The sequence below is a fragment of the Semicossyphus pulcher genome, unplaced genomic scaffold, assembly GCF_022749685.1.
Source record: "Semicossyphus pulcher isolate SPU_LCO1_2020_fin unplaced genomic scaffold, fSemPul1.0.p SCAF_4, whole genome shotgun sequence".
Taxonomy (NCBI): domain Eukaryota; kingdom Metazoa; phylum Chordata; class Actinopteri; order Labriformes; family Labridae; genus Semicossyphus; species Semicossyphus pulcher.
The window spans coordinates 7,456,414-7,479,532 of NW_027211715.1; the positions used below are offsets into that span (position 1 = coordinate 7,456,414).

The 23,119-nt window shown below is 38.8% G+C and overlaps 1 protein-coding gene across 1 annotated transcript in view; it reads right to left on the reverse strand.

Annotated features, from left to right (window-relative positions):
- The window catches only part of LOC138607860 (inactive N-acetylated-alpha-linked acidic dipeptidase-like protein 2), a 328,674-nt gene that overhangs the window by 19,268 nt on the left and 286,287 nt on the right, over positions 1-23,119 (reverse strand). The window contains exon 13 of the mRNA XM_069680514.1: positions 15,673-15,766. Coding sequence (XP_069536615.1) covers positions 15,673-15,766 — 94 coding nt within the window. The remainder of the gene's footprint in view (positions 1-15,672; positions 15,767-23,119) is intronic.

The window sequence follows — 23,119 nt, forward strand, 5'->3', positions numbered from 1 at the left end:
TGCTAGTCGGACTGTAAACAATGCAACATGAGGAAAACGAAGTTTTGGCCTGAATTCATTTATTGCTAACTGCTGGCTACATCGGAAGAGCTGAAAAGCTGCCTGTCGCTCCCAGAGGCTATATCGTTGTCAGGCGATAGCCAATGGGTTCCAAAGTTGATTGTCCTATGAACCTTTATTGTATTTTTTCTAAACCATGATCTTCCCCTAGCTTTAGTCATACCATAAATATTAGCACTGATATTGTAGGTCGAAACAAAACATTGTCAGTGTACGTAAAATACTGAGGTCTTTTGGATTTTCAATATTCCAATATATCTTAATCAATAATATTAGGAAGATAATTGGATTTATTTGTAAAAATAGAAACAAAAGAAATTCAGAGGAAAAATAACTAATAAAAGGTGTGAAATTTTAGGGACGTCAAATTTGTTTGGAATTAGTCTAAAAGCATCCTTCTTCCGATAGTTTGTTTGACTTTATATGAACATGAAAGAAGCTGTAGTAGTCTGAAGTGCAAACATGGCAACACAAGGATTTACATATAGGTTTTATGTTGATAAAAAAGGTGACTATAAACTAATAATATGTAACATAGAAGTCCTTATCAACAGGCCAGACTCTGATCAGAGTGCAACTTGAGGTCTGGAACAGAGCGTGACTCGCTGGAGAAGAGAGGGGATGACAGTGGGGACAAAAATAGCAAAGAGAAACTGTTCTCTCCTACAAATTTAAATGGCTCTGGCTCCTCGCAGCCAGCTGGGACTCATGAAATATTGTTTGACTGTTGTAATCCATCACATCTTTTGACACACTGGGATTCGTGTGAGTGTATTTGTATTTGGGTATACAGTTGGGACTTGGCCTCCTGTGATAACAGCGGCAGAGAAAGGAGAAACAAAAGAGCTTTAGGGTGATGCTTTCATTTCATGGAGTTTATGAATGTTGGCACTGGGGATTATGTATACAGAGAATTGATTCTTATTCTGCTGTATTGATATTCCTTCTTGATTTGTTTCTGGTTTAATCATTTTCATGCAATTGGAGTAAAACAACTAAATAAGCCAAAATATGCAGAAAACTAATCGTGCAGATTCAAGCTGCAGACATGACCGAGTTAGCATCGCGTGACTCTTTCTGAATAAAAGGTAAAATGACATAAATTATCATATTATCACAAAATTATGTGTGTAGTGTACTGACAGTAATAATCTCTAACTTTTTCATTTATATAAACGTCTGTTAAGTCACTATCTATCGCCTAATGAGGTAACAAAGTGGTGATTGAGCCTATGGCCCACTGATGAAAGCCTTTGCATTTGCAGCATATAGTACTATTATGGACCGGGTGTCTGTGGCGACATTTGGGGAAAAAATCACGAGCGGCGCTCAATTAGTGACGCGTATTCCATCACCCAGCAGTGGTTGGTCTGTCAGAGAGGGTAGGCGGGGCTAAGCGGCTGCTTTTCCCGGCTCTGTAAGTGTTGCGAGTAAACAGTAATCTACTATGGCTGAACAAACAAAGAAAAGGTTGATGACTACAGATACAACTTGAAAAATAAGTGAAAGTCCAAAGAAAAAGAAACAAATTTGATGCCAGCCGTAGACATCTGGTTAAATTGGGACGTGTGCTCTTGTAATTACCGATTATCACCAATGGGTTGTGCTCAAGATTGTATCTTTAAGATTGTTTGTAAATGTATGTGTGTCACTGAATGACATGAAACTGATGAAATTCTCTTAAAAGTACATTGTGCAACAGAAAAAGTAAAATATTTCAACATATCCTTATCCTGATACGGGGCTGATGCATGAAACTGTATAATTCGAATAAAAGTCTGTGTACACATAAGCATAGAAATTGTTCTTTTAGTCAGATTTAAAAAGCTATGTGTACACAGTGATGCTGTCGTAAAAATCCAAGTCAATTTGCCTCAAAGCATTCCCACAGTTGGCATGGATGTACCCACATCCTTAATCACCTTTTGCATATAAACACTTCTGCTCCGGAAGTGTGCAATTTGCCTACGAGCTCTGGAATGATCTAAACTGCAAGAGAGCTGTCTTTCTCACACATGGCCTTTACACACAGCAGTGCTTTATATAAAACATGAAGTATCAATAATTCATTAACCGTAAGATGTATATGTGACTTACCATTGGCACAGTATCGATACTGTAACTGATCACATAAAAAGGGAAATAATGAAAAAGAAAATGCGTAAAGAAGAATAAATAGAAAGTAATAAACGTGTGCATACAACAAGCTTTAAGATTAACTTTAATCGGTTAACATAAAAGAATAAAGCTTTACATTAGTTTTGTTGTCTCACCTTATATTTTCATTTGCACAGAACCACGTGTCACTGAGCTCTTCACCCTGAACCCTTGAGAATTTAATGTCTTTTCAGTCTGTAATGCTTGCGATGACTGCACGCTTTTCTTTCATAAGTTCATAAGTAAGAGGTATATCTATGAAATGTATGTTTCGTTTCTGGGCATACTCTTCTGGATCTCTCTTATCTGTTTTTTTTTAACAGTAGCTGATTATGAGGCATTATGCCATTACTAAGGAAACATTGCATCTGTACTGTGCTGCAGATGCTTTGACAGATTGACTATTCTTCCTGGTCATTAAGTTGTTTTTAACGGAATGATTAGGTTTTGCTGGATACCTACATAGTACCTAGCTCCTGTCTGCCATAACTAAGCAAGCACAGCAGGTCCGCTTACTCCCTGGTAAGGAGTTGATGTGTTTAGTTTGTCAAACTTGGAACAGGTCGGAAGGATTTTCACATTGAAAGTCTGGAAAATATTTTTTTCCTTAAAAGATATGTCAACATATTTTTAAGTTAGTCGAATGTTTGATGTGTACTGATTTTATGCTAATGGGGCAGTTGAAGAAGACTGAATGAGTTGTAGGTGCATCTTTGCTTTGGCTGAGTGAGAAAACTACTGAATCAAAGGACACAAAAGGACCAGGATACAAATTCTGCTCCTCAAGGCTTTCTTACTTGTGAGGCAACAGTTGTTTTTGTGCCATAAAGTGGTGTTTGGTGATGCCTTTCAGCTGATGTGGAAATGATAGCACACATGGTGGTTAAAAACTAAAAGCTTCCTCAATTTGTCCAATAAAAGAGGTGTTTTAATGAAAGAAAATTATGAATTCAGAACTTTCTTTTGAGTTTAGAAGTAGTTTCGTTGTCCTTGGTGATCAGTGAGAGACAGTCACAATTAAGCTCTGTTTTATGAACTAATTCACAGATTACACAAAGGGACCTGAGTGTTTTCATGCTTTATTTTCATGTCCTTTTCAAAATGTGCTGAAAGAAAAGTGTATAAAGTCAAGGTTAGGCAATGTTTTTTCTTAAATGAAAATAAACTTTCCTCTTCCTTTTTGTATCGCAGGACAGACATCCTTTTCATGCACCTATTGAAGGGAATCCATCACTAATGGATTTTTAACATATATGTTCTGTTAAAGGTGCGAGGAGAAGTTTCTGTAGTGTAGAATAATGCAGTTTGGTGTTCGTTAAGAAGCAGAGAACTCTGGAGGCAGACATAGTTTGACTGAATTAACATGAAGACTGAGGTCTGAAGAAAATAGTTTAGGGATGACAAATTAAATATCTGGCAAGCCTGAAAGGCACTCTTTCTAAAATATAAATGAAAGTTATACTTTATATGATTCGGCTCTGGCTTTTTTATTTCATGAGTATAAAGAAAAAAGAGGTCAATGTCTCTTCTGCAAACGTCTTATTCACATCCGTCTCACTTATTCACTTCACTCACATTACAAATGCCTTAATGTCAGCCATCCACCATCCAGTCCTTATCCTGAACTGTTATACCCATACAATGTTATGCATTACTTACAGCACATATTCATGTTTACAAAACACACTACTCTGCACCAACAAGGCACAACTTCCTAAGTTCTCCTTTTCCACATGCATTGGGGTCAATCATGTTCTAAATAGAACATGTTTGTGTTTACTGAGCTGCTTCTAAATTTAGCTAAGTACATGCAAACTGGAATGCAAATCCATTTACATGTTATATGCATGCATGTTCCACATGCTTCCCATGCTAAGCCAACATGTTGACTTGTCTCTTACAGCTGTTTGCTTGTTTACAGGCATACTAGGTCACACTTTACAAAGGAATTGTATAGGACAGCTTCTCCTTTAAAGTCTAGCTTAATACGTTGCCCATAAGCCATATGTAGATAGAATGTGTTATTGGTCTGTAATAATTCCTGGCCATGAAGTGATTTGTGAAATATATTTTTAAAGATTTAGGACACAATCTTCAATCCTTGCTCTAAGCAACACTGATTTCTACATTTCTGTGTTAGCTGATTGGAGGAGCTGAAATTAAGTGCATCGTGGCAGTCGTGTAAGTTTACTGTGCAAAAAAAAAAAAAAATACTGTATATAAACAAGAGAAAGTGAACTCAGTAGAGGGCAGATCTTTGCCTGTTGTGTCTTAAGGCAACTGAATGAATACAAACCACAATTGTCTGTCCTTGGCGTGCAAATCTGGGCAAAATACCAACAAAACCGTTTCAGGTAGTTAAGAGTGAGGAGTCAGCAGTAAATGACGGTATTAAACAGAGCAGTGAATTGAATTTGTTTTGTAAAAAATTATGAATCACCACAGTTGTTAGAGGTGGCCATATTTATGCACAAAATATCTTCTTGGGTCCTGTAGTTTTTTAACCTCCAAGGCTTACACCCGATAAAAAGAACAAACCTTTTAATGCAGGAAGCGATGCTCAACAGGGAGACATTTCATGCAAAACAAAACAAAAATGCCAATTTAATTCAAAAAATAATATTTTTTTGAGGTTATCTACACCATTGGCTAATATGAACTGCTAAAACGAATACTACATATTAATATAAGACTAGCAAAGAGAGGCTAACTATCAGATCTTAAGTACTAACTCTACTTTAGAAAGTAGCTGACAATGTAAAGGCTAACAAGTTTTAGGATGTCCCATGGTCTGTTGGCCAACTCTGGTGATTTGACAACTAACCAGCAGGATTAATGACCCCCTACAAACACTTTGTTCATGATGCATGGATAGATTGCAATCATGCCTCTATGTGATTGGGCTGGACCTTCAGACATCACTCATTACCACCATCATCGAGACACCAAATGAGGAGGTATCTTTAGGAAGAAAGCTGTTCATCGATTTAAAAGAGATCTGAGATTTGGAAAATGTTTTTTTTTAATAAGTATGAAGCTGTTTTAAGAGCTCTTGGTTGTCCAACAACTCACTATGACACATGTTTTCTCCTTTCATTTGTCACCCATGTCTAACTCTTACATTTTGAAGTCACAATCCAGGGCCTCATATAATTGGGCCCCTCTCCAATTGCTGCCTCTGGACTTTTAGTTGTGCAGCAAAATGTGGTTCTTTGGCTTTGCCACTAACATATTACCAATAAGAACTCATCATACAATTAGTTTAGGTGTCATAAAGATGTACACAAAATAATTTGTCAAATAGGCAAACAGTCTAGTTTATTATAGTAATCCCCAGCACTGACAACAGCCAGCTCTACCTTTCTTTGGCACTGCAGTGCTGGACCAAAGGCAGCCCTGTTACTGTGCACTATCACCACAGTAAATGAATGTAGATTTATGTCAGATCAGACTAGACCAAAGGCACTTTTATGTAAAAAAGGGAAAAGAAAGAAGAATAGTGATTAAAAAAGTTGAACAAAAGGTTTTTGGGGGGTTTCAATTAGCTCTGGTTGTTTGATCTGAGTCCCCTCCATGACTGCCAGTCATGAATACAGCAGTGCTCCACGCCGGCTGTGAAGAATCCATTAAATATCACTGGTCCTCTGCCGCAGGGGGCTGCTAAAACACCCAGAGACCAGACACGTACACACATTCCCACTCACACATACAAGCGTTTCTACTCGTACACTCACACACAGCCTTTTTACATCCCCAAAACATACTCACTAATCTTTGAATAGGCCCCCAAAAAACACTTGCGTCACCGCCCACTCGTGTGTAGGCTACATATGAAGACACACACGAGTAGTTAGACACACACATCTTGTGCCCTCATCCACACACATTATGCTTTACTGGCAAACTCATAATCATATCCACTAACATTCTGCCCACACACACACTTACAAGTACAGTAGGGAGACAGAAACACTTTCAGGGTCTACTTTTTCTTGACTTCACCTCAGTTTTTATTCAGTGATAAAGATGTGAGATGTTGTTAAAAGCAATATAAAAACTAAAGTGGACATGGAGTTCAACCTAAACTTGAGAAGCTGAAAAGGCTGAAAGAAGCTAAAATGTCTAGTAGAGCAAGGAGAGCTAAAAAAAAGAAGAAGTGAGAATTCCCTCTGGGTTTGATGCTATGATGGTACATTGTAAAAAAAAATTAAAAAGTTAGTGTCTGGGCTGCCTTAAACATTTTTTAACTGAATTTGAGAAGATATATTGGGATAATTTTGTAAATTTTCCCAGTCAAATTGCCCTATTAGACCAAATATGAGATGGGTTTTTTTCCTTGACATACTGTACATCTGAAAAATGGAATTGTCTTATTTTTGTTCAATAGAATAATTTTTGTAAGCTGGAAAACTTTTCATGAATAAAGATGACATAAACCCAAATTATTGTTGTGATGGTGCTTTTATTGTTTATACACCCCATGTTATTTGGTATGCCAGTTATGTTAATTAATTACAGAATAAATCCTCAACTGCATGTGTGCCATAGTTTCGTTGTTGTTCCAGTGTTAATTTCATTAACAAAAGTTCGTCAACCATCTTTTTTCCATTACGGAGATGAGACGTTGACAAGCTAAAAATAGATTTAGTTGATAATAAAAACTCATAGGCAACTGCCTAAGTACACTTCACAATTTAACCAGACATCGACCAGACATTTAACATGTAACTCGTGATTTTCCTCGCTTCTTTTTCTTTGGATTTTCATTTATTTTTGAAGTTGTATCTGCAGTCATCGATCTTGTTTGTTCAGACATAGTAGATTGTTGTTTACTCATAACCCTCAAATTCCACAGGATCTGTCTCCGGCGCATTCCATGTGCGCTGCGACCTCCGGAGTCGATCGTGCCCATTCAAGTCAATGCTCGTCAACAACAACAACACACTGAAATCTTGAAAAAAGAACACTTTTAATAAAGTAGTGTACTCATCCATGGTAGAGGCACAAAAATCACAGATAGATTTCAAAATGAGCAGATAATCAACCTCGGAGGTGCAAACTGAACTGTTGTTTGTGTGTTGCTCTGTTTAACATTGATTTTATCACATGATTTCACAATTCTTGCACGATAACGTAGTTCTCCCGTGATCTTGTGATTGCGTGACACGCTTCCTGAGGGCTTGCGCCGTCTGATGGACCAGAACCGTGGCACAGACGGAACGCGCTGGACACACATCCTTTGGGATCCAGGCGTAACACTTGCAGAGACCGGAAATGCACCAGCTGAGCTCCGCCTACCCTCTCTGGCAGACCAACCACTGCTGGCTGATGGAAAACACGTCACTAACTGGGCACCGCTTGTGATTTTTTCTGCAAATGTCGCCACAGACACCCAGTCCATAATAATACTATATACTGCAAATGCAAAGGCTTTCATCAGTGGGTCATAGACTCAATCACCATTGTGTTACATCCTTCAGCGATAGATAGTGTCTTCACAGACTTTTATTTTAATGAAAATCTTCAATTATACCTTTAAAAGTGCTGAAAAATACCTCAAGAATCAGTGGCTCATCCTACTTTATCTCACATTCTTTTGTCCTTTTATCGTGTTCAAAATTGTAAGGTGTTCAGATTTGACTGTGTTCCTGCCAGCTTTTACCCTGCAACCACTGCCACTAACCCACACACAATTCTACAAAACACCAAGAATTATTTATCATGCCTCACGATCACACACAAACACACACGCACACACACATCAAAAAGTATTTATTTCACTGTCCTATTCCTCCTCCTCTTCTTTCCCTCCATCTGGTGCCTCTCTGTATTTTTAACCAGCAGAGATAAAAGCTCTCTCCCACCTGTTTTCCGGCTGAACAGGAGCGGCTCGGTACAAAGCATTGAGGAGTGTCTGCACGTTTCACAAAGTCAGATTTATAAGTTGAAGACGTTTATAATGCCACCTGGAATTAAATTTAATACCAATTTAATAACCACAATAAAAGCACAGAATCTGTCACAAGCAGCCTCTCTCTGGTTACACACAGCTGATGAAAATAGTCAAACTAAATGTGAGCATAAGGAACGACACTTGGAGATGAATTTTAGGAACATGATGTTCCATCGTGTATTAAAAAGAAACCAAAAAAGCGTGATCCATAGCAATCTAATATCTTGACATGACACAAAAAATGTGACGCACAGCTCTGGTCCGAATTCACTCCTTTTTTAACACACTAAAACTCATTTACCAGTCTTTCTTGCCTTGTACTCCAACAATGTTGACTAAATATTACCAAAAAAATGTTTAACTTAAAAACGTAAACAAAACGACATAGAATGACAAAATGTATTTCACCATTTCTCCAGCAGTCCCATAGAAAGATGTGGGAGGGACATAGGGGCATGCCGGTAAGAAGCTGCCTGTAGTCCACCAACCAAAGAAAACTCTAAGGTGAGATTCAAGGTGACCTTGGAAAAAGTAGTTCCTCAGCAGACCCTCTGACTTCATCTGGCACCATTTACTTCAGTAAAGCATTTCCCCTTTTATTTGTATTGAACCTAACTGGTACCTAAAAAACTATAACATGCCTGTCATTGTCTACTGTAGTTCCGTTATGTGCTAATTAGCAAAAGTGATCATGCGAATCAACTGAACTAATTTCTGTTAGCAAAAAGATGTGAAAGGACAGCCTCACAGAGCCAGCGATCTCGGAACCAATCGGCTATCACCTGATGACGTTATAGCCTCTGAGAGCGACGCCAAACATTTTAGGCTTTCTGGTTTAATCAGCGTGTAGCGATAAGGAATTCAAAACAAGACTTCCTATTCCGTGCGCTGCATTGTTTACAGAAGTGATAGTGTGTTCTGATCAAAAGTGAAAAAGCGAAATTCAGCCCCCAGATATGTCTGCAAAACACACGCTGTCATTTCTTGGTTTATTAAATCCCCTGGAGGAGTGTCCGTTCATCTGTTTCTGGTGAGTCTAACTGACTGAATTTAACTTTTGTGGCTTAATTAAACAGACTGCTGATGAAGTCATCAAGGCAGACAGAGAGACAGACGGGGCGGAGCCAGAAGCTATGCAGAGAGCAGAGTTGCAGGTGTGTTGGGGGACTGCAGCAAAGCAAAGTGATCAGATTAAAGTAGTTTGTGAATTAAAACATGAATTAAGGTGAAGGAGAGAGTACAATTTAACTGTGGAAGTAAGAAATAAGCATCTAGAAGGAGGGTAATCCAGACTGAGTCAAGACTGACTCTAGACCGAGTCTACACGTGATGTGCTTCTCACAGAAATCATTGATATATGCAGTGATTGCCATGTTATGCTTTCAGCATATTTTCTGAGCGTGCAGCACCTTTGAGGTTATTCTGTAGAATATTCTGGGCAGTATTTGTCATTGTTTTGGAATGTTGCCATAATAATAAACATACATTTGCATAAAGGAAGCATATTTGTCCATTCCCATGTTGATAAGAGGATTAAAAACTTTAAAAAATTTCTCTTTAAGGTACATTTACAACAGGTAAAAAATGTGCTATTAATTTGCGATTAAATACGAGTTAACTAACTAGACAACCATGCGATTAATCGCACATAAATATTTTAATTGAATGACAGCCCTAGTTTATAGTGATAAATCGTTGTCAGATGACTGCTAGTGGGAGCCAGGATGTCATTACGGCGGATTGCGTTTCACCTGCTTTTACTCTCGACACTCACTTAACTAAAAAAATACTTTCTCAGTGGACCACAATTATCAAAATCATGCTTGTATGTGCATCTATTAAACTTGTTTGAAGCCCTATAATGAAAATACACTTAACATTAGTTAAAGTGGCTAAAATAATCCAATCATAACACAGTTATGTGTCCAGGATGTATGTAAAACAGTTGCATTTCTTGGATTGGACCAGTGAACAGGCTGTATCGCCTCCTTGACCTTTTGGATTGGCGCCCACATCTCTCATTTGTCCAGATATTCAAACAGGTCTGGTGTTGTGCCCAGTGATGGCTGTTTCCACCAGCTCGGAAAGAGTTGGGCCAATCAATGCTCGGTAGCCGAGATTGAAAATTCATAAACAGCCAACCACCTCGCTGCATTCAGGACAAAATAATGGCCACAAAAATTGCGACAAACCATGAAGAGATGAATACTGTCTATGTTGTTCCATGTCTCTAAATTGTCTTTGATTGTACAGATTGTTGAGGAAGTTCCTGGAAGAGAATTTAAATAGAGATGTATTTATTTATCATTCCAGGTTTCTCACAGAAAAGGAGGAGCTCAGCCAGTAGTGTTCATGTACACTCTAGGACTTTAGTTACATTTAGACAAGCCAACAAATGGTTGGAACAGTGTGCTGAGAAGTAGCTGCTGTAAACTGAAATTATTTCATTGTGTTCCCTGTTTCAGACCTCGCTTGATATTTTTACTGTATCGATTCTTCTTGATTTAATATTTCTCTTGGATTTTCTGTGATTAAAAGATATGTTTTCAGTGCTATGAAGGTGGTTCACTTCTTACTGGGGTATATCGCCATGGTAACTTATGCTGAACACCTAACCTGCTCCGGAGCAGGTTATGATTGAAATAAGAGATCAACCTGAACTAAACACCACCGACTGACCAATCAGGTCTCTTGATTCAAGAGCTCTGTGAGCAGATTGTGAGAGGGAGGAGAGAGAGAGAGTGGTGAAACACTTCCGCTTTACAGTCTGATTTTTGATATTAAATATATTCATGAAAGACATTCATTGTGCTTTACTGATACATCTACAACAGTGATTGATAAAAGTCCCTGACGCTCCTGAGGGGTGTATTACATAGCAAGATTAGAGGCTTAGCCGTGCCTGTTGAGCCTAAACCCGGGGTCTGCTCTTTTTTTAACCGTAGGCTTCAACAAAAAAAAGGCAGTGCGGCGCGCCTCGCGTTTTGCAGCCTGCAAAAAGCTTTCTGTCTGATCAGACCCTTACCCAAAGAAAGCCTGGGTATGTTGAGCTTCATAGCATACCCCTCTGGTCTGCTGAAATCATTGTATCATTGACTTTTGCTCCTAGTGGGAGCCAGTGGGCCAAGAAACTGATGGAAGTAATGTTTAATACTAAAAAACTGATGTTTCAACTTTAGACCAGTAATCTAGAAATACAGAGCACAAATCCAAAGTTGTATAAAGTCATACTGCTAATTAATGGTGTAATTCTGCACTGATATTTGTGTTTCGGCCAAATGGTGAGGCCTTTTTTCTTTGATGAATTGATTCACACTTCTTCATCTCACCACTGATGTGCAAAGTTGCCAAGGTGTATCTTTCATGCCAATAAAGTGCCTTTGAATTGAATTGATTGAGGCGAGAGAATGGGGAGCAGAAATATGGGTACAATGAGGGACAAGGTGATGAAGAAACAGATAGAGGCTCCACGCAGGTATAATAATCAGTCATCTCTCGCTCTCAGGTCATAATCTGTCCATTAGTCTCAGACAGGGAAGCATAACCACTCAATCTACACCGTAATGGGACGGTGCTTACATGCTTAGACAGAGCCAGTGAACCCGAGCCACTGAGCAATTGCCTTAGTGGTACAATGAATGAGACCTGAGGTTGGAGCTTTACGGTACGTGTGACTGAGGGCGTCTCTGTCTCCACCTCTTTCAATCTCTGATCTTAGACTGTAAATGGTGAAAGAAATTGCAAAATAGATTTTATTAGATTTAAAGTACGAAGAATAAATTTTGTACAGTGTGCATTTTATCCAAAATCCAAAAACTTTTGCACCACACAGAAACTCAAAAGCTTTTTAAACTATCTATTCATTAACCTCACTCTTTTCTGAAAGTCCTGTCCTTGATTCTTCTCAGTGCAAAACTAAAGTAGCATCACACTGTTTAGTCTGAGCTTGAAATCGAAAACACCATGCAAGCTAAATGTGTCAAAGCCTCTGTTGTGCATCCTCTTTCAAAGGTCATCTTAATATTCAAGGACAGGAGCCTTAGCGCTCTGAGACTGTGACTGAATAAGCTTATTTTTGGTTCAGAAGGCCTGAGAGGTTGTGCAGAATGCTAAATTGCTGAATATTTGGCGATGTAAATTTACACGGGGTTCAATTCAGACCTTGACTAAAGTGCTGCGTTCTTTATTTACTATGCAAGTTGAACACTGGGTGATAAATATGTAAATCACTTTATGTTACTGCTGCAGAGGACTACTTCCCTAAATTTAACACGTCCTTATATTTGCAATGTTTAACTTAGCTTAAAAACCATTTCACATCCTGCCATGCATCACACGCTGCTGGCTTTAGCCAAGGTGGTAGCCCTACAAACATACAGTATATACAGTACAGTAAATATCAGCATAGCTTCCAAATTTCTATTTACTTTTACTGTTAAAGGCAGTTTATCCTGCCTCTGTTGCTAAGTGCTCGCTCAATGTGGATGAAGTTAGGTATCTTTAGTTTGGTCTGGTCCTGCTCCATATTTAAACTTTCACGACATAACTTTAGATGTTTGACACCATAAAAATATAAATACTGATTATTTGATGCAACATAATTGACAATAATGATGATGTTTATTAGACATTTACATTGATACCATAGACTGTATAAAAAAGATGGACGACAACACAGCTCCTTAAAAGTGAACCTGAAACAATTCAACCGCCCCCTGCTGACTGGCTGCAGTATAGGTCATAAAGCCCACCTCCTCCATGTTAACAGATGGAAAATTTAGTTTTAATTAATTATTTGATTACGTTTATTACGATTATCGTTACAACGGCTCCACCTGCTGATCTCTACTGCGCAGTCTCTGGCTCCAGCGCAAGATGGCAGCGCCCGACTCAGGAGGTATTTTGTCTTAAGATAAGATAAAACAAGATAATCCGTCTTTAAATAAGTACTGAGAGGAGGTGGAGAAGATTCAAACAGATAAGATTATATTTAGAGAAAGTTGTGGCACAGAAGTTCCATCATACCATCTTTCAACAGTAAACTATATTTACTTTATTCTCGTGAATTTAATGAAAAGGTTGGTTTTCAGATTAGTTACATGCTATGTATATCCTATGGCTGCCAATACTGTCACAACAGCAGACACAGACTATCATCCTGCTGCTATAACAAAGTTTGTGTAGAATTTGATCACAAAGAGGAAATTCTGTTTGGTGATTTGCTTTAGAAAAAATAGTTGTTTGTCTTTGATGAAGTTTAGGACTAACTTTACTTTGAATAATTTCACTGTTTAAACTTAAACTCTGTGGAACATCTCGCTGGTGAATCTCAGTCAAATATCCTGAGCATTTTGCCCATATTGGATCACTCTGAACGTCAGATTTTAAACCCATTACCATGTTTAGAAAAAGCAAAGGGATAAGTAAGGATGTCGTGCATCGTGTCTGACCTTCACACTGGAGGCTGAAGTATCAAATCATGTTCAGCAATCATTTGTAAAGGATAAGAATGAAGTTCAGAAAGCAGGTTGAACTATGGGCTGTGCCTGACAGCTTACATACATGTGTGTTACTTTTAAGAACGTGGAGTATCACATTTTCTTTATATAAGTTAAACCTGAAACTTGTATGAAACAAAATAATAGAGCAAGACAAACAATATGATCGAAGTGAATCAGGGCATTTAAACCTGCAATAATTAATTTGGTCACCAGCTTTTCTGCACATAACACTGCACAATTTAATTTGTCATCATAATAATTTGAACAATAACCACTTGCAGTTAAATACCACCTTATTACCTTGGATACAATGAAAGTAAAATTCATAGCAGTCTAGTGTTTTGCATGCGTTTGGAAGTTTAATTCAGTTCAAAGAAGTTATCCTTTATCTTCATATTGCCACACAGACAATTATCATAATGATCCACATTTAAATTGGTTTTTAAAAATAACTGTTCTTTTCTTGGAACCCTGGTATTAAATTTAAAACTATGTCTGTCACATTATGTTGGTCATCACAGCTCATCACTGTATTCTAATTGAAAAAGTGACGCACCAGATGAAACTTTGGCTGGACTGAATGAAAACAGAAAGACGTCTAAACACGTCATCTTCTATATAGACGCTGTTTGATAGTTAACAGCCTCTGCAGCCCTGTGTTGTGTTTTCATGTTTCTGTGTCGGTTTCTTATCACAGTATAGTAAGGTAAGGTGACGTGGTGACTGTAAATAGCCTGTGGGTGTTTTTATATGTGCGTCAGCACAGTGATAGGCTAGCAAACAAATGTTAAACACATTTTAATTTCTATATTAACAATTGATTAAATAGACCACGTCCCTGAGTTCTGAGCAAGACCCAAGGACATATAGGAAGTAAAAGAGTTTTATCAAAAGGAGTGCAGAAGAAGAAAGTCTCTCAGGGCTGAGTGTGGAGGTCTGAGCCTGCGGGAAAGAAGGGGGAGATCTTGCACACAGGAATCAAGGACGCCGGGCCAACACTTTAATATGCTTGTGGGAGAGAAAGTCGAGAAAAAAGGATTTGTTTGTGGTGTATGTGTACGTGTTTGTTCGTGCATTTGCATGCCAGAGAGGTAAGCGCACACTTGCGTGTCCCTGTTTTTTTTTTGTGTGGATGTGTGCATAACAAGATTTTGCTTTCTTTGTGTGTGAGGGGGTATGAGGTATTCATGCTCAAGCTAGCTATCGGGACAGTGTGGTTGAGTTACGCCTCTCCATAAATGTCGAAAACAGCCGCCACATACACACAAACCCACTACAAAGGGCACACTGCAGCGTTCTGTCCAGAAACCAAGACTCTTCTTGTTTGTGCAAAGTGCAAATTCAATAATGTCATAAACCTGCGAAGTTATGCAAACAAACGTGTGTGTTCCATTTTCTTTGTATGCAGCTTCATCACTGTAAAAATGTCAAGTCGATTGGCCTTGGGTGTTGTTGCGCTAATTGTAGTTCTTGCTAATTGGAATGTTGACAAAACTGTTGCTACGCTAGGTAGCAAAGAAGGTAACAAACAATTGATATAGCCTAGAATTCATCATAATACACAGACATTGGGCATTATATTGTATGGTAGGCAGCACTATGGAAGTAATGTGAACTACCACCCAGATAGTTGGGCTAAATACTGCTAATTTTTCATAAAATTTTCCACAGTAGTGTCAGCCATCTTGGTTGTTTAAGGAAATGCCTCGACAGCGCTTAAACTCGCCTCATTGTTGTGACAGTTGTGATTGGCCTGAACTGAAACTAGCTGTCTGTCTAAACATGAGAGCAGACACATCTGCCAAAGCTTATACAATATGAGCTCACAGGTTTGAATGGGTACCAGGCTAAATTCATTGATTAAGGTTGTCAGGCATCATTCGTGTTTTTAATGCTGGTTCTGTGATTTCCATAAGATCTCTTATTATAAGATCTCACTTCAAAAGAAAAAGTTCACTTTAGAACATTGCATATTATCATCACCACCCCCATCAGTGTTACCTTTGAGTTTGTTTTGAACATCCAGGGCGATGTCCAGAGGGTAGAATGGCAGCACGGGATCATTGACCAGGCGGAGGATGGCTTCTGCTGTCATCTGCAGAGACACAACCAGAAGAGATTTAAATGAAGTTATTCTGTATCACTGCATTAATGTGTCATATCATTCCAATGTAGGCACAGAACGCAGTTAGTCTGATGAAGCTATAAATATGAAACATTTCGTAACGAAGTACCCAGGAAATGTATGGAGTTAAACATTAACATCATGTAGAGCTTGAGAAGCTTTTCATTCAACCTTTATTTAAATCTCATTTTCACCGATGTGGAGAGTACAACAAACAAAATCGATATACAAAAAAATGGCAACAACACGATTAAAAACAATTACACACAAAGGCAGGGTAGTTCATCATCGTTTTAAATTGACCCACAGGTATAAATGTGTGAAGTTTTAAAGTATAATGCAAAGTGTTCCATGTGAATGCAGCAGAGAAGCTGTAAGCAGTTTTTTCCAAATACAGTGTTCAAGCCTCAGCCAATTACTAGAACGTGTTCAAAATTGACGGTGAGACCGGTTTAGTAAGGACGTGAGATATGGTGGCATGTTGCCAATTAGTTTTTTCAATTAAAGAGTTTTAATGGGTGGAAAGGACGATTGCCTCGAGGTAATTTAGACTTTTAAGACTAAATATAGTGCATGCATAGAAATGATCTTTTCACCACAACAGCAACTCCCTCAATCTATATATCCAGGCTTCTTTGGGTAATGATAACTGAGCACACTCAAACTCAAATGGTGACATAATTATGTAACTGAGAGCTTCAGGAAATGGCTAGTAAGAAGAAGCGGATAAAGAAGCCTTTGGAACAATGAAATGACTGAGGGTGGTAAAATATTGATTACAATCATGTCTAGCCAGAAACGTTCTTCCTAGAACCCAGAATCGGCCAATAACAGACCTCCAAAAGGTGACGTGGTGGCATTAAACCTTTATGCACGTCATGTCACTATTAAGATTACCCATTATTTATTGTATCAAATATTTGTGTGGTTTAAGTTAATGAAATATGCAAAAAGAAACCTTACATAACCCCCCACAGATATGATGGCATTAAGTGTTTGGGGTGTTACACATGAAATCTAATGCTACTAAGCAGTTTTTTGTAAAACAGAAAACACGGTTGACCTAAAAATGAAACAATATTACCAGCAGTTTTTATATCTGTAATTTGTTTTTATATGTAGTGGTTTATTGTTCTTCAAACTCAGCAGGGTTCTTGCTTTTCAAAGCTCAGCTAAAGGCCGGCCCACACTGAAAGATTTTTTATAATCTGAACAGATGCTGAAAACATAAGAGTCCCTGCACATGAGGAAAAAATAATGATAGATTGAACACTTTTGTTCCTGTAGAGTGTGAAGAGCAACAATATGACTGAAACACCGCACACTAACAGATTCCATTCACCAACAACCAGAGTTCCCACTCTCAACACTGGAAATTTACTTAATCTCTTGCAGTCAAACGGGACGTTGACTTTGACGGGCAGGAAGAATTGGTGATGATAATTTTTGGACTTTCTTCTGAACATTCACAAAGGAAAAAGATAAAACTATGGATGACGTTGTGGAGACGGCGTGAACATGGCCTGTACATGTTTACTTTATGATTTGCATTTGCCGCCATGTGATTGATGTGCTTTCGTCTTCCACGTAGCCATCCACAGAATGCGTGCTCTGCTGTCCTCAGGGTTCCCCCCTACACAACAGGATATCGGATCGTAAATATTGAACATGTTTAATATTTGAAATCGGTGCGGCCATGACGTTCTTCTGAGCAGATCAGTGGAAGTTAAATCCCTCACACCACAAGAACATCTGGCAAGATAATCTTTGGAACCATCAAAAAATCGGGACTTTGCTTACTTACTTAATCTTGTAGTGTGTACCCAGTCTGATTCTTATCCCATATTTAATAATTGATATAAATAAACGTATCATTTAGTTAGCTAAATATGCTATCTATGTATTCTGTAGTCCCAGAACGTTGCTTATGATGTATAGGAGTGCAGGTTTATAAATATATTGATAAGCATACATGTCTAGAATATGCTGTGTGTTGCTGGCTGTTTAAGTTAAGTGTACAACTTAGAAAAGTTTCTGTATGTAACTTACTCTTCACTTTTGTGACTAAAAGCAAAATGCCATTATTCTTGGAGTATTGATGCACCAAATTCGTCTTTTAGCGGTTTAATACTGCAGACGGAAATTTGTCTCTATTGAATCTCACATCTGATTGATTCAGACTTTAAACATTACATTGTAATTTTTGTTACACCTTTATATCTTTTAGCCTTTTTAGTCTTTGTATTTAATGCATTTATTGATGTTTGAGTCTGCTCTTATTTTAGTTCTAAATGTCTTGATTTTATAGATTCTAACAAAATTAGTTTTTATCCCATTTTTCTCTTTGTATCACTCAACTCCTTGTCATTCTCTGAGTACAAGACAGTGAAAGTGCTTTCTCTCCAAAAATCGAGTGCATCATGTTGGTTGTTTTCCTTCTTCAGGGATCTGATGCTTTGTAGTGCTGATATATAAAAGCTGTACAGTCCAGGGACAATTGTGTTTCTTTTCCTTCCTTCCTTCTTCAGTCTCTCTTTTCTTCAAGGATGTGACCAAATTTGAGCAGCAATATGAATTGATGGCAATTTTCCAAATAAATGTGTACATGTGTATGACAATAACAATAACAAAAGACATAATGCCCATTTATATTGCTGTATTCCCCTGCTTGTTTTCCACATCTTTCACTTATGTGCCTCTGGAGTTTGATTGGTACTTAAGAAGATGCAGCATTTCAATCAGTCAGTTCATGTTGCGTATTCTTCCGTCATGCTGTCAAAGGCCTCAGATCTGATTATGCAGCACACATCTTTGTGGAACAGATTGTAAATTGAAAATCTGAGACTCAAAGCAACATTTTGCTTACCATACTGATTAGACAACAGCTGTAATGTGTGGGGGGAAAAATTCAAACACCTTTGGCTGCAGTGAGAGCAAACATTTATGGAGAGCCCTGCTTGTTGGCACCCCATGCTGAGCAGCATCGTCCAAATCTCAGAGTGTCTGCCTGGCTCTGCTCTCACAGTGAAGTGTCTGTCATCTTAATACAAACAGTGTCACAGATTCGGCCACTCTCAGCAGGTAGAGGACTTGGCAAGGCTTCAGCTTGGATTTGTATTGGAGTGTAACATCACTGCAGCTCGATGTTCTAACCAGATACTCTGTATGAAATCACAGCCGGGATTATTGATGTATCGATCCCCCTCTTCCACACCTAGACTGTTTCATTCTCACACAATACAGCCCAAGGAAATTGTATTTTTCAGTTACACACTATAATTGGAATCACCTTTATCACGGACATTACATGCATGACTTCACCTGAGCTACAGTCAATTACACGTCAAAGATTTGGCATTCTACAAAATGCAGAGCTTCTGTGGCAACTGGAAAGAAGGCGAAGGGGGAAAAGAGCCATCAAAAGAGGAGGAGTGAACTTATAGGTAAGGATCATTAATCTTATCTCCAAGAGTTACCATTAAAGAGTTTGGTCATACAGGGAAAAGTGCTGAAGCTTCAGGACTACTTATTTACATGAGTCTGGTCAGTTGCCATCAACACAACTTTCATCAACAAAATGGTATAAATCAGTGCTTACACTGGCTAGGGTACTACTTTCCAAATGAAGGCCCTTTAGCTTAGCGGTTTTAGCTTCCCTTTCCTGATAGGTCCTCTTACAGGTTGATTTACAGATCATTTGAATTGCTAACAGTTAATACTAAACTTCAGGCCTCTGTAGGCTTCCTAATAGGAGAAATGACTCCCTTGTATCAATGCCTATGGTCTGTAAGGTATATGAAGCTCTCCAGTCAATAGAAGCCTCCACAATGCAAGTTGACAGCAACGTGTTTGGCAGCTATATGTCAGTCGAGCCCTACTCTGGGAAAAAACGGCCTCTCCAAAGGCTTCAAGGGTAGACTGTTTCCACAGACACACAAAGGTAAAAAAGAAACCAAGGCACTCTTCTGGAAAAGAGCTAAAAGACTTTATTCAACAGGAAATGCTAAAAACATTGACAGGTCATGTTAAATAACAGCCTTCTTCAGGGTATACACCTCTGTGCTGCTACAGGTGGTAACTGAGCTTGTTATTTATCATGACCTGTCAACGTTTTTAGCATATTCATGATGAAATAGCCTTTTGAATAAAGGCTTTTAACTTTTTTCCAAGAAGAGTGCCTTGGTTTTTTCACCTTTTGAAATTTCTGTTAACCACCAAAGTGCACCAATATAACACTTTGTTTGAACTTCTGAGCACTCCAGACTCTTTGTTTCCCCCAATTTTATACAAATCTGAAAAAAATATATACTCACAATGGCTTAAATACTATAATCATTATTCCATCCATCCATCCATTCATCATCTATACCGCTTATCCTGTTCAGGGTTGCAGGGGGGCTGGAGCCGATCCAAGCTGTCATTGGGCGAGAGGTGGAGTGCTCCCTGGACTGATGGCCAGTCAATCACAGGGCTGACACATAGAGACAGATAACCTTTCATGCTCACTCTCACACCTACAGGCGATTTAGAGTCACCATTGAACCTGATAAGCATGTCTTTGGGCTGTGGGAGGAAGCCGTAGTACCTGGAGGGAACCCACACATGCACGGGGAGAACATGCAAAATCACAGAAAGGCCCACTTCATCCGAACTAGAAACCTTCTAGCTGTGAGGCAACAGCGCAAACCACTGCACCACCGTGCAGCCCATAATCATTATTCTTTAAACAAAAACACAAATTTCAGTCAACTTAAAAGCACTAGATTTGTGTGTCTAGTGGCTCTAAGTTTAACAAAAAATTGGTTAACTCTGGATAACAATAAAACCCCTGTTCCAACATGGCTGTCCCAATCCATGCCTGCACCGACCATCTTACTCAGTCCCTTGCAGATGGTCCCCTCGCCACCGTTTTTAAGCATTTAGTCACTCTCTATTAAGAAAACTGATTGAAATGAATTTGCTCAGATGGCAAGGCTTCTGATTCTGACTAAGACGACTCAAACATGCTGATTAAGGCTGCAGGAAGCTGATTGCCCCTTGCACCATCACTGTGAAGATGAGCCAGGCAGATGTGAATCAAAATGTGATACACAGTGCCTATACAATCATGAAATATGATCTGAACAGTAAAATGAGCTGGTTTTGAATGTTTATTTTCTCTTAGATTTTACAGGTTGTTCAATGACGCTCTCACAACTTTGATACCAAAAATGCATCTTTTACTATTTCAGAAGCTCAAAAAGTTTTGTCTCATGGCCGATGTCTAATGCAATTAAAAAATATACGTGTATCTATATATACGTATATATATATATATATATATATATATATATATATAGATAATTGTATGCAGAATGTATGCACTGTTGAAATTCCCCTTCTGTATAACATGTCCCAAACTTGCCTTTCCAAGAAAAACATAAAAATGTATGTGAGTCGAGAAAGCAAAGGTCAGAATGCTACGACTTCTTTCTCTCTCTCTCTCTCTCTCTCTCTCTCTCTCTGTGTGTGTGCGTGTGTGTTCCAGCTGACCTGCTTCATTCCTGGCCTGTGAGCCTCGAGTCTGTGTCCAGTTGAGCAGACCCTTGGATGATAACTTTAATACCCACTTCATCCACTCAGTGGCACACACCACACACTCGCTCTCTCTCCAAGCCCTCACAGGTTGACTGTGTTGGAGGTCAGCCTGACCAAGACTGGACTGACAGTGCCAGGCACACTGCCAGAAACCTGACTACGGGGTCAGGTGAGGAAACAGCACTTAAACCTCACATCCATAGATGCTACACGTAGCTTGTACACATCAGATGAGTTCATATCTACTGTAAATACAGTGAGAAATTGAAGCCACGGTGAAGATGTCATGCCTCTACATTTGCGTGTGTTTTTTCACTTATATGAGGAGATTTTTCGAACTGCTCTTGATTCTTCCAGACCCATGTCACAGCAAGACCCTCATAAGGCTTTAACATTCCTTTGGAGGAAAGCCGTAATCTCCAACTTGTAATAAATTGGCCTCTTTTTACAAGAAACATTTATCCCCCAAACCAAAAAGAAGGAACAAAGTGTAAAATGTAGGCAGGGAGGCAGAAGCATCCAGTTCTTACTAAGGAGTTAAGCTTAGTTCCCATCTGAGAGAGAGCTAAATTAAAAATGGTGGTAAGTTTGGTCACAGACTGAGGATCTAGTAATCCAATATTGATGCTTATAAGAATCCAACTGTGCCAGTATGTAGCTGCAGAATCACAGTGGTTTTTCCAGGTTTCCTTGGCTGAGGACAAATCTATGAATCTGTTTTAATCAATGCTTAAATATGAATAGTGAATGAAATGGCTTCCTGGAATGTGAAAAGGCTGCTTTTAGAAAGAGAAAGCAAGGCTTAAAGGGAAGTCTAGGACATTGGTCAGGTTGTCAGAAACCAAACTTGAAGCTGGATGTAAACATACACAAATATTGGCTGACTCATCGACCAGAACAACTGATCACTTTTTGATGTTTTTTTGTGTTACCTGCTTTTTAAGTGGCAACAAAAGATGCAGGGTTGATTTATAATTGGTATGCAATTCATTTGATTGTGCAAGGGTTACATTTGTTTACTGACATGCAACAAAACTACACAAAAATTTGATGGAAAATTGTTAACGCAGTCAAACTACTTTAGATGCCTCGACAAGGCCTTCTATTTGTCTACTGCACTCTCAAGTACCATCATATGATGACCAGGGCCAAGTTAACATTTAAGAAGAGCAAGCTCAAAGTTCAGTTCACACAGATTAAAATGAACTAGTTCATGTTTTTTTTTTCTCACTAGAGCCTCGTATGCTTCCATCCCTAGCCCTCAATCATTGTTAATGAATTCTTGTAGTCATCATTCACTTGCAGATATTTCCCAAGACTGGCCGGATGCTTCAACTCGATGTGTCGTTACAAATTTGTAATGTGACTGATGTTCGGATTTTCAGACGTGGCGGGCACAATTTGCATTAAAAAAAAGGGAGTCTTCCCATTGGAATCTGTGCTTTGTTCATGAGAACTAGTTTCAGCAGTACCGGTAGTTGCATTGTCTGCAGCATGCTGGATGCATGCCAGGTGCCGTAAATCCAACTTCGGCTGCCGTAAATCACAGTTCTCTGCAACTCTCAGTACCTCTCTGAATGTGAGCGGTCGATCACTGTCTCCAGAGTGAACTACGGTCATGTTATCGGTCATGAGTTGCAAATTGATTAGTAAATATCAGTGTTCAGGAACAAGACCCTCAAAGCCCTCAAATTCCACAGGATTCCACAACCTGAACTGTTGTTTGTGTGTTGCTTTGTTTAACAT